The 11,353-nt window shown below is 67.3% G+C and overlaps 1 protein-coding gene across 2 annotated transcripts; it reads right to left on the reverse strand.

Annotated features, from left to right (window-relative positions):
* Positions 1–7,500: 7,500 nt before the first annotated feature.
* On the reverse strand, positions 7,501–9,491 carry ASCL2 (achaete-scute family bHLH transcription factor 2). 2 transcript variants are annotated; one of them, XM_077756191.1, is made up of 2 exons: positions 8,676–9,491; positions 7,501–8,101 (listed from the first exon to the last, which is right to left on the reverse strand). In XM_077756191.1, the coding sequence occupies exon 1, from the start codon at positions 9,274–9,276 to the stop codon at positions 8,692–8,694; it is 585 nt and encodes a 194-aa protein (XP_077612317.1). In that variant the 5' UTR covers positions 9,277–9,491; the 3' UTR covers positions 7,501–8,101; positions 8,676–8,691. The 2 variants fall into 2 exon arrangements, with proteins under 2 accessions (XP_077612317.1, XP_077612227.1); XM_077756101.1 differs by having other exon boundaries at positions 7,501–8,104.
* Positions 9,492–11,353: the final 1,862 nt, after the last annotated feature.

Genomic DNA, 11,353 nt, shown 5'->3' on the forward strand with positions numbered 1-11,353 from the left:
CGTGGGGTGTGGGCTCCTGCTCTCCCCACGGGACCCACCTGCCCAGCACCGCAGCCTCCACACCCAGCCTCTGCTGCAGCCGCTGCGCTCCCCGCCAGCCCCGTCAGTCCCCGTTTCCTGGGTGAGGTGGCCCGACCCCAGCCCCCCGCGGGGCAGCGGGGCTGGGAGCAGAGTCCTGCTGCCTGGTTTTCCCAAAAGACTGAACACAGAGCCCGTAACTCCAAGCTCCAGGGCACCAGCCGCCCGTTCTGCTGTGAAATCCCACACCGGCCGCCAAAGACCAGCCCTGCCCTCTGGGCGATCCTGCTGTGCCCCCGTGCTCCCCCGTGCTCCCCAGTGCTCCCCACGCCCCAGGAGCGAAGCAGCATTGAACACGCAGGGCCCAGGGATGAGTGGGGGTTGGCCAGCTCCCTGCCTCCCTACCTCCCGACTGACCTGCCCACCTGCCGGGCCTCCCCCCAGCCCATCCTCTCTCCCTGTCTCCCTGGAGGGAGCTGAGAGGAGGCCCTTTCAAGCCCTGCCCACTTAGACCAAGCAGGGGCATTCCTGGAAAGCTTCCTTGGGGAGACGGATCTGGCTCGGTCACTGAACTTGTGTCGGCACAAAGATGGCCTGGCAGAGGGGCGGGGGGCGGTGTGGAACAGAGATTCAGGGCCCCGTACAGAGGGGAGACAGGAATCGGGGGGCAGCTCACCTGACCCCAGCCCAGCCTGCAAGGCCGCAGGAACCCCGCGACTCCCACCGTGTTCTCTACGCCCTTCTCCTGGCCTGGCCCTAAAGGCTCAGCCCCACTGGCTACAGAGAGGTCAGGGGAGGGACAAGGAGGGGAAGGGGACTGGCCTGGCTCCCCGCCTCCTTGGGAACGCCGCTCTGCCCCTGACCAGCCTTGGAAGCTCATCCAGCGCCCAGGTCTCAATTTCCATGCCTGTAAAATGGGCACAGCGCACCAGGACGGACTGAGGCACCCCCAGCACGGGAAGTTAACACGGCGACGACGCAGGCCTGGTGAGGCCGTAGGCACTGGAAAGGTAGGGCTTGTGTAACTACCCGAAGAAACACACATCCCGCCACACACTGTCCCCGGCTCCACGCCCACCCCCGCTGACAGCCGGGCCCCTGGTGCATCCCAACCCAGTGCCAACGGGGAAGTGCCCCCCAGCCTGCCAGCCGCCAACTCCCCCCGCCCCCCACAGAACCCAGGCTCTGGGCTGGGTCAGAAGGACCCCAGGAACCTGGAGCAGGCTGTGTGCAGCACAGGTGAGAAGCCTCTCAGGGCTGCGGGCTGGGAAGGGACGGTCAGGGAGGGGCCCTGGGGCCCCAAAAGCCTCGCCAGGAGGGGCGGGCGGACCTGGGGCTGGAGGGGGAGCACAGTGAGTGCCGTTCAGATCCCAGACCTAGCGTGCCAGTGTGTAAGAGCCCCGCTTTGTCTTCGGGAAGCCAGGCCCCTTTGCAGTCCCTGCCTGCCTGCCCACAAAAGGCATTCAAATCAGAGACAAATATTTGAGCCTGGAGATAGGCCCCAGCCAGCAGCCCGAGCTGCTCCCAGGCCCTCATTTGGGTACTAATTGGATTCCATTTAGAGATTTGCATGCTATCAATGCAAGCAGTGGCCAGCCCCTGGGGGCCGGGCCTGGGGAGCCCCCCAGCCTACAGGCAAATGCCAGGTGGAGGGTTGGGGGGGGACTCAGGGTCTCCCCACTAGTGTCAGGACAGTGGGAGCTGGGGGGGCAGCCCCGTGGGGCCTGGGCCGGGCTGTGGGAGGGAGCCTAGGGCCTGGCCTCGGCCCCGTGCAGAACCAGGATGGTGGGGGGGTCAGGATGGCCCTGGGGCCCTGTCACCTGATGTCCCAGGCAACAGATACACAGGCACCCTCCTGGGGAGGCCTGGGGCCCGTCCTACTGTTCTGCGTGCTCGCTGGGGTCCCCAAGAGACCCCTCATCCACGGCCACCCAGGGCCCGGGCTGTCTGTCCTCAGCAGCCCCCCCCCCCGCCAGAGTGAGAGGCTTCTTGCTGAACCAGCTGCACCTACAAAAGGGGCCTGGGGGGGCTCTGGGGGCGGTGCTTAGCCCGAGGGACCAGACTGTCACAGAAAAGAAGGTGTAGGTGGGGCCCTGCGGGGGGTGGGGGCGGCCCCTGGGGGCTGGTGTTACTGGAGAGCCCCCTTGTTTGTGCCTGTTACACACTGAAGTCCCCCCACATTCATGTGCCGCAGTCCTGACCTCAGGACCTTATGTGGAACTAGGGTCTTTGAGGGGGTGATCAGGTCATTAGGGGGATCTGATCCTGTATGACTGCGGCCCTTACATAAAGGGGAGGTGTGGACCCAGACACACACAGCGGGACGACCCGTGAGGACACGGGGGGGACGGCCGTCCACACACAAGGAGGGAGGCCTTGGCCCTGCCCATGCCTGGCCCTCGGGCTCCCGCTCCAGGACGGGGACAGTGACTGTTGTGTGGCCCCCCCCAGCCCTGACCATGGTGTTGGTCACAGCGACCCGCTGACGAGCGCCCTGCCTGTCCAGCCCCCAGGGCCCTGGGTTCCCGCCCGGGCTTTGCCAGCCGTCCGCGACGGGCCACCTCTGGCCTGGGGCCTGGTTTTCCTGATTAGCGGCTTGTCGTGGAGAAACAGTTTTGCTGGTGGCAGGCGGGCACAGGACCCGGCCGGGCCCCGACCTTGTACGAGCAGGCTCTCATACACCCCTTTTCTCCATCTGGTGTGTGGCCTCGGGCAGGCGCTGTTCTGGGGTTGCGGACAGGGTGACCCCGTCAGCAGGCCCCTCCCTGCCTCTGGGAGGCTGGAGGCTCGGAGCTCTGGTGACAAAGGCCTATTTTAGTAAGTAGGGAGCGCTAGGGTCCCAGCCTTAGTGGGGGGCCCTGCGGGGGGCAAGGTTTGTTGGTGGAATGGAGTTCTCTGTGGCATTTGGTGCCCCCCACACTGATTGATTCGCCCCATTAATCACAGCCAGCAGCTGGGGGTGGGGTGGGACCAAAGCAGGCACTGGCAGGAGCCACGGCGCCCGGGAGGTGGGCAGGGGTCAGCACGGGCTTTCTCTGTCATCCCTTTTTCCTCCAGACCCCGCCGAGCAGAAGCCTGGGGAAGGGACAGAGCACTTGGTGCCTCGACCGGCCCCCGGAGCCCCCAGGATCCCCTCCGGAGCTCACTCGGGCCCCCGCCCCTCCCCAGGTCCCACCCGTTTGGAGAATCGGGGCGTCCGGAAGCCTGAGCTGGCACCCGGGTCCTGTCCGTCCCCGACTGCTAACAGCACCCTCCTTTTCAGTGTTTGCAGCAGAAAAACAGCAATAATCGTGCCTCCTCCAGGCAGGCGTGGGGGCCCACGGGAGGCGAGACGGGGGCTCCAGCCCAGCACTGTGGACTCTGAACCCCTTTGCCTCTGGGTGCCCGGGGGCCTCAGGCGGCCCGTGAGGCTCCCTGGGCCTGGAAGTGGGGGCGAGACCCCTTGGAGGGCCCATCTGCAAACACCGAGCCCCTCCCTTTCTGGACTGTGGATTCCTGGGGGGCCTGCCCCCCATGTCATTACCCAGAGGGCACAAAGAGCTGCGGCTCAGGAGCGCAGTTACCTGGCCCCTCCCGGTCTTCGAGGGAGCCGAGACCGTGCAGGTGGCCATGTCCATCGCCCACCGCCCTGGTGCAGTCCCTGCCGAAGCCGCCCCCAGCCTCCACTGCTGGGGAAAGGGTCACGGGCCCTGTGGGGCCCCTTCCCCCTTCTCCCCACCAGCAGCCGGGCCTGCCCCCTCCCCAGTCTCTCAGGCCCCCCACGCTGACCGGCACCCCCAGTCCGACTGCTGTGGCCATCGGGACCCTTCTCTCATTCCCCCAGATGCTGACTCCAGCCTCCTCCGGGTCTCCCTCCCCCCAGGACCCCACAAGGGTTCCCTGCCCCCCAGACCGCAGCCAGGTCTCCCTCTAACCCCAGGTCACGTCTGCCCTGCCCTCCCTGCCCAGCAGAGCCCTCAGCCCCCGGAGGAGCCCCAGAGACCAGAACCCCTCCTTCCATGAACCGTCCCTCGTGGCCCTGTGGCCTTGGTCCTTGGACGCTCCACGGAGGGCCCTCCCTGCTCCCAGTCTGCACCCGCCACCAGCCCCCTCCCCGGGGCCCCGCCCCCGCCCCCGCAGGGAACCAGACCGGGAAGACGGCCTGTGGGGCCTGTGGAGCGTCTCCCGCCTGCACGGCAGCCCCGCCGGGGGCCACGCGCCTGCGCAGTCTGCCTCCCAACGTCTTGAGGCCCCCACGCATTACGCTGAGGACACAGGGCTGACGTCACTGAGTCTGGACGCCCCCTCCCCGTGCCATGGCAGCAGGGGTACAGGCAGGTGCTCAGGCCCAGCTTCGGCCAGGGGCTCACTCTGGGTGAGGCTGCCTTTGCGCCCAGCTAGGGGGCCACCTCTCCGTGTGGAGGGAAGGTGAGCGCGCCGCCCCAGGGGCCCTGCCCATGGCAGAGCCGCCCGCCTTCCTTCCCCTCCGGGTCGAGGGGGGCACGTTGCTGCTGTTTTGGGAACCCCTCTCATGGGGCAGGGATGAGGTGCTGGCCGCCTCTCCATGAGGCTCCCCTCGCCCCCAGCGCGAGGTGGGGGGCAGGGCCGGGACCGGCTTCGCGAGCTGGAGATTTGCAGAGGGCGGCCCTGCGAGCCTCGGTGCTCTCTGCTTGCTCTCGGTTTGAAGGTCTCAGTCCTTTCACCTTTGAACGTGGGTTTGTTGGTGAAGGTCAGTGGGACAGAGGAACACACCTATGGGAGTCCACCCCACCCCCAGGCCCAGGAACACCCCCTGAGGACCCAAGGCCCGCTCTTTCCCCAGGGACCCAGGGCGCCCATCACTGGCCAGCCTCACAGGCTCACCCATGTGGCTTGTGGGTCACAGCCTAGAAGTAGGGTCCTCGAGGTCTCCCTTGGGTATGTGGTGCATCCCAGCACACAGAAGGTGCCCAGTAAAGGTTTCAGGGTGAATGGGGGGGGATCCAGGTGGGCCGGTAAGGCAAGCCTGGGGGCACGGACCTGCGTGCTGGGCCCCTGGTGCCGTCCGGACAGTCCTGTGTCAGCAGAGCCTCCCGTGTGCACAGCCTGGGGGACACGTGCAGGGCAAAGCCACCGAGTGAGTTGTGGCCACAGAGAAATCGCCAGGACAGCGAGGTCGGGCTCCTCGGGGCTCCCGCTATCATGAGCAGACAGGAACGACGTACTGGCCCCAAGTAGCGAAGTGTCCCCGGAGCGCTCCCTGGGGGGCTGGTCATCTGGACCGCACTGCCCGCCCCTGGTGCCCTCCACAGCCCTGCCGGGTCGGGTCTGCGGGGCCTGACTTTGTGCAGCACCTCAGTGCCGCTCTCCAGCTTCCCCCCGAGTCCTAAATCACCGTCTCCCCATCTTATGGATTGGGGTTCCCAACCTAACTCCACCCTCCGGCCTCTGATCACCTTCCATCTGCAATCAGCCTCCCGAGTGGGGGCAGGGCCTGGGCTGGGGGCTCCCGGTGGAGCCAGCTGGGCACCGGGCGAGGGGCTGAGGTGTCATCCCCAGGAGAGCCTCCGCGGCCGCGCCCTCCTAGACGGGGACTATTGCCAGGCCTTAGAAGTGAAGCGACCCTGGGTTTGAATCCGGTTCCCACCATTTCCCAGTTCCGTGACTTCAGGGGCTCAGTGCTGGGTTCTGCCGTTTGCAGTTCCCTACGATGGGCGATGGCCGTTCAGCGAAGGACAGACGGGGGCACTTTGTAACTAGGGTGAGCTGGCAGGCCGGTGTGCCCCGGCCACGCGCCGAGGTCCTGGCTGAGCCCCAAACACAGCCCTTCCCGTCCCAGTAATGTCCCTGTTCTGACAGTGAGTGACCCGGTCCAGCGGCTGCATAGATGTCGGCTGACAGGATGCAGTGGGGGGGGCTCCTCTGAAGTGACCCCCTCCTGCGACGTGCCGGAAATACAGGCGCAGACACTGGAGAAATGGCACCCAGAAGGGTGCGCACCAGCAGTCCCCAGAACTCAGGAAACCGCGCAGACAGACGGACACAGCTTACGAGAGGCTTCAAGGGCCCACGGCCAACCCCGGGAGCGCCCGGCCGGCCCGATCCCACCGTAGGAGGCGGCGGAGGCCAGCGCAGGGGCGTCGTTCGCTGGGGGGGAGAGTGGTGCGGGGGCTTTCCGGACAGGCGCACATGAGCAATTTCCAGGGGGAAATGGGTGTTGGCATTTGCTTCAAAGCAACGTGGGGGCAGCAGAGGTGGGGCGCCGGGGGGCGGGGAGCAGCCTGCAGACGGGCTGCTCAGGCTTCGGGCCGGCCTACCACACACTCACCCGCGGCCTGTGGGTGGGGTCCCTCCCACGTCCCCTCCCCTGGTAGATGTTCCTGACGGTTCCTGGTGCAGAGAAGGTGTCCAATGAAGGTCCTAGGACTTTTGCGCATGTCTGGGATTTTCCAGGATAACAACAAAAGTGGTGACGCTTATGTCATTGCTCAGCCCTGGCGGGAGGGAGGGCGTTCTCCTGGGGGCCCGTTCTCCCGTGCTTTCCCTCCCCGACACCCACCCTGCCCACCACCCTGTGTCCAAGCCTCTCCCTGGGGTTCTGGTGCGTGTGGTTCAGTGAGGTGCCTGGCCAGGCAGCGGGTCCCTAGAAGGGAGTGGGGTGCCCCCTTCTGTCCCTCCGATGAGGCCCCGCAGCCCCAAGCCACAGGGCTCTCCTGACTCCGGCCGGGCCTGCGCCTCGTCAGACCCTCAGACCCTGTCACCAGGGTCACCCCGGAGCCACCTGCTGCCTCCACCCCCCAGGGATCCAACGATTCTGACCCAACCACTCCCTGCCAAAGGAAGGGGTGCCTTTGGCACCCTGGGGGATCCCCGCCAGCCCCGCCCCACTCCTGCAATAAAAGGGAGCTTTGGGCCTAGTGAGACTTCAAAGCGGCTGAGGCCCAGGTCAAAGGTAGAGCCGATTAATCTCCACAGGTTCTCAGCTGGGGGAGCCTGGGGGCGTCCTTGTTCCTCCCAAGGAGGCTAGCAAGGCCCTGGCCCCTGGCCCCCCAGCCCAGCGGGGATACCACTCAAATCTTCCCACGACCTCCTCGGGCAGCTCTGCTGTCGCCCCACCTGTGTGTGTTGGGGGGACGTGCCCCGCCCCCCAGCCCGTGGGGAGCAGTGGAGATCTGAACAAGGCAGCCTGAGCCCCGAGACAGGGTGGGCTGAGCCCCTTACCCAGGATGCAGCCCCCAGACCTCGGCTTCCCAGCTGTGGGGTAGCCGTGCCTGGCGGGCCCACCTACTCGGGGCCACCTGCTCGTGGCTCCCTGCCCCACGAAGGGCCTGTGAATGGCTTTGGCACAGCGAGACCAGGCTGGAGGCGCAGACCTCACGCCGCTGGCCCCACCCTACAGAGGAGGGGAGTGGAGTCCAGGAAGAAGTGACCGAAGGGGGCCAGGCCTGCTGAGTCCCTCCCATTCCCTGCCTTCACCTGGGAAATGGGGGCCTGAAGGCATGGAGAGGGTACCCCAACACCAGATACACAGCACTGATTTATTTGTAAAGTCCACCTGCCCTCAATCAGGTTTTCCAACAAGGTGGGTTCCCAGCTGGGAGCGGGACCCAGCGCTGTAAGGGCACGCCCACCGGGGACCCTGCCCCTGCGGTGTCCAGATCTGCGGCGGGTTGGAAAATTCCAGTAGTGGGGTGGGGCTAGGGTAGACAATCTTTATTGTGTTCAGAGTCTAAGGATTTTTTATACAAAAATAAGTCTTCATATTGCCGGTATCCCTTGGCAGTTCAAATTAATAGGTAAAAGATCGATGTTCTGTGTCCTTAGAAAATCTTCTCCCCTTCAAACCTCTCCGTGTTGGTGCCCGGCCCCGTCCCAGTGGAGGACCGCTGGGGGGGCGGGGGTCTGGGTCTGAGGAAGCCGCCGCCAGCGGGGCAGGTTCAGGCTGGGGACCATCTCCCCGCGGGCACTCGGTCAGGCTGGACGGCGCGGGGGACCCTCGGAGGGCCGTCGGCGGAGTCCGGGCTCGGTGGTGGCTTCGCCCGCCGGGATGGTGGGCCCAAGGCGCGGCCGCCCACCTTGCTGTCAGGTGATGGGCGCGCTGGCCCCTCGGCGTCCAGGGCTGTGGCTGCTGGGAGGGGAGGGGAGGGGAGACGGGGACGCGCATTAGTTGGGGATCCGGCCCTGCCCCACCACCCACAAGCGAAGTCTGCAGTTTCGTTTGCTTGGTTGGTTTTGGAGCTCGAGTCTGTGGGTGCCTCCGATTCGGTCTGCGCCCGGACCGGGGCGGGGGCGGGGCGGGCGCTCGGAGCCGCAGTGAGTCAGGGCTCCGCTCCCGCCGACTCATTTCTGCCACCCGGCCGGGCGCGCGATTTGCAATGCAAAGTCACCCCGCCTCCCCAGCGCCCAGCTCAGCCCGGGATCCGCGTGCGCTCCGGGCCTCACCCGCCCGAGAGCCCCCCTCCCTGCTCCCCCTTCGGCGCGGCAGCGAGAGGAAGTTTTGCAATCCCGGACAAACAAACGCCTGTCGTGCACAGGCTTGACAAAGTTTGGGGAAAATGAAGAGTGAGCGAAATCGAAGCCCTCACCCGGGCCTGGCGCGGGGCTTGGCTGCTCTCGGGGGCGCGCGCGGCGGGGCTGTCCCCTCCACCCCGCCCGGCTGCCCCTGCTGCGACCCCCTCTTCCCGGCCGCCGGAGGTTACCTCGGGGACAGGGCGCTCAGTAGCCCCCTAACCAGCTGGAGAAGTCGAGCAGCTCGCGCTCCACTGGGCTAAGCGCGTCCTCGCAGCCGCTATCGTCCAAGGAGTAGGTGGAGCGCGGCGAGCCGGGCTCTGAGCTGCCCCCGCGGCCCGGGGACGACGAGGCACAGGAAGGCGAGGAGGCGGCGACCGCGGCGGCAGCGGGGGTCCCTGGAGGCCCGCAGGACGCGGGGGGCCGCGCGGCTGCTGGTGCCAACAGCCCCTCGGCCAGCGCGGCGCGCACCGTATCGTGCTCGGCCAGCAGGCGTTGCAACGCGCGGATGTACTCCACGGCTGAGCGCAACGTCTCCACCTTACTCAGCTTCTTGCTGGCGCCGCCGTGCGGCACGTGCTGCCGCAGCGCCTGGAAGCCCAAGTTCACCAGCTTCACGCGGTTGCGCTCGCGCTCATTGCGCCGCGCCACCGCCGCCGCGCCGCTCCCGGTCTCCGTGGCGCCCGGCCGTCGCCGCCGGCTGCAGCGCAGCAGTTGTGGGGATGTGGGTCGCCGCCGAGCTGGGGCCGCAGGCACCGGGGGCGCGGGACGCAGCAGTGCGCCGCTGTCCATCGCGTCCGCATCCACTCGCCGCGCGATTCCTGAGTCCCCGTGGGCAGCCGGAGGGGCGGACGGAGGCACGCGAGTCCGTGGGAAGGCGACACAACCCCAAGAGGGCCCCTGGTGTTGTGCCGCTGGGTACGCGTCCCAGGTCGTCTGGGGCCCGGGACACCCGGGAGCGGGGGGCCAGGGGGTGGCAGGCCGTGCGCACCTGGGAGCGTGGGGCGCTCGTGTCCCGCGCGTGCGGTCGGACGCTCCCCAGGTCTTCCCGGCGCGGCGCAGGCGGTTTGGTTTTAAATGTATAGATAACCCTCCTCCGCGCCGCCGCCGCCTCCTTTCTCACGCCTCCCTCCCTCGCCTCGCCCTCCTGCCACGCTTCGCCCTCCCCCTTGCGCACGCAGACCTGCAAATACAACGCCGTGAGCGCATCCCCCACCCCGTCCCCCCGGGCGGAGTCTGCAGGTTCCCAGCGGGCCCCCAACTCCCAGCAGGTGCTCAGTCCGCCCCCCAAGACGCAGTGCGCAGGTCCCGTGTGCGCCTCCCGCCCCGCCCGACCTCCGAGCGCTGTCATCAGGTCTCCGGTGCGACCCCTGCCACCTGAGCCGCGCCCGCAGGTCCCGCGTGGGGCNCCCAGGGGGCGGGGGCCGAGGTCTCAGCCAATCGCGGGCCGTCCGGCCGGCCAATCGCGGAGGGCGCGGCCCCACGCCCGCCCCCGGGAGGAAGCGCGTACGCCCGGCGCGTGGCTCCTGCGGCCGAGCTAACAAAGCTTGGTGCTCCGGTCCGCTCCGCGCCCCCCCCGGGGTGGGCCCTCTCCCCGGATGCACACTTGCTCCTTGGCCGCCCACCTACGTGTTCCTCTGCGGGCAGAGGGAGAGGGTGATGCGCCCTTGGGGCGGGGCGGCATGGGAGGAGTGGCGTGCCCGAGTGGGGAGTTCAGGCTCCTGGGACGCCTTCCCCGTCCCTGCACACACACCCCTTCCTTTGCCTGTGGTTTCCAGGTACTCCCGGCCTTGCGGAGGCTGGAAGCGGAGGGCCTGGAGGATTCCCTGCCCTGCAGACCCGCGCGGGCGTCAGCCCGGCCCTGCAGCGCCTTCCCTTTCGCGTACCCCCCTCCCACGTTCTGCCTCTCTGCCCCTCCCCTCAGGCGCCTGCCCGCTCACCTTGGTGCCCGTAGATCCTCTATATCGTGGCCCTCACTCCTTTCTCCTCAGTGCCACCCCTCTGGCTTCAGCCCCCCACCCTGGCTGGGCTCCCCCTCCCCTCCCCGCCCAGGCACGGAGACTGGGGTGCCAGGGGAAGGAAGGTTCAGCTGCCTCGCACCAGGGCAGAGCCTGGTCTCCCGAGCGAGGACGGACAAGACTTTCTCCCTGACAGGTGGGGAGACGTGTAAGGACAAGGACCTCGGAAGTGTGCAGAATGCGCCCTCAGTGGGAGGGAGGGTTTGTTCTGCCCGTGGGCAGGGGACTGCCCGCCAGGTGGCTGCGCCCTCAGGAGGCCACTGCTCTGCTGGGTTTTGCGCAAGGTGACCAGCTCCTCCTGGGCCAGGTCTGCTGGGAAAGCAGTTCTGCCGGGAGCCGCTTCCCCGTCGGGCTGGGAAGGGGCCCTGGATTCCTCCCCAGGGAGCACCCCCCCCCAGGGCCTTGCCCATGGCCACTGGCTCCAGTTACTCTGCAGGACCTCCTGGCAATGGGAGGTCTGCTCGGCCATCCTGCGTTGGGGCGGGACCTGGAGGCTAGNGGGGGTGGGGGGGGGTGCTTTGTCTCAGGAGGAAGCTGACTCAATGAGGACAGAGATTGTGTCTACAGTCACACCTCCCGCCAGCGCAGCAATCCAGATAGAAATCAGGGCCCGACTCTGACTCCAAGTGGCTCACCCTTCCTCCCTGTCCAGGACAGAAGTCTTAGAGCCCCCCCCCCGTCCCCCGCCCTTCCCTGACAGTCAGTCCACAAACCCTAGCCAGAGACAGATGCCACGTCAGAGCTAACAGGGAACCCCCGAGTCCTGCCATCGGGTTCTTGACAATCGTCACCTGGACTTGGGCTCAGCCTCGGGGGAGACCCTCACTTACCTGTCCCCACGCAACAGACTA

Source organism: Crocuta crocuta, unplaced genomic scaffold (assembly GCF_008692635.1).
Source record: "Crocuta crocuta isolate KB4526 unplaced genomic scaffold, BGI_CrCroc_1.0 scaffold653, whole genome shotgun sequence".
Lineage (NCBI taxonomy): Eukaryota > Metazoa > Chordata > Mammalia > Carnivora > Hyaenidae > Crocuta > Crocuta crocuta.

Bases quoted from the DNA above. Each gene is read 5' to 3' on its own strand.
- ASCL2 (XM_077756191.1), bottom strand. From the start codon at position 9,276: ATGGACAGCGGCGCACTGCTGCGTCCCGCGCCCCCGGTGCCTGCGGCC.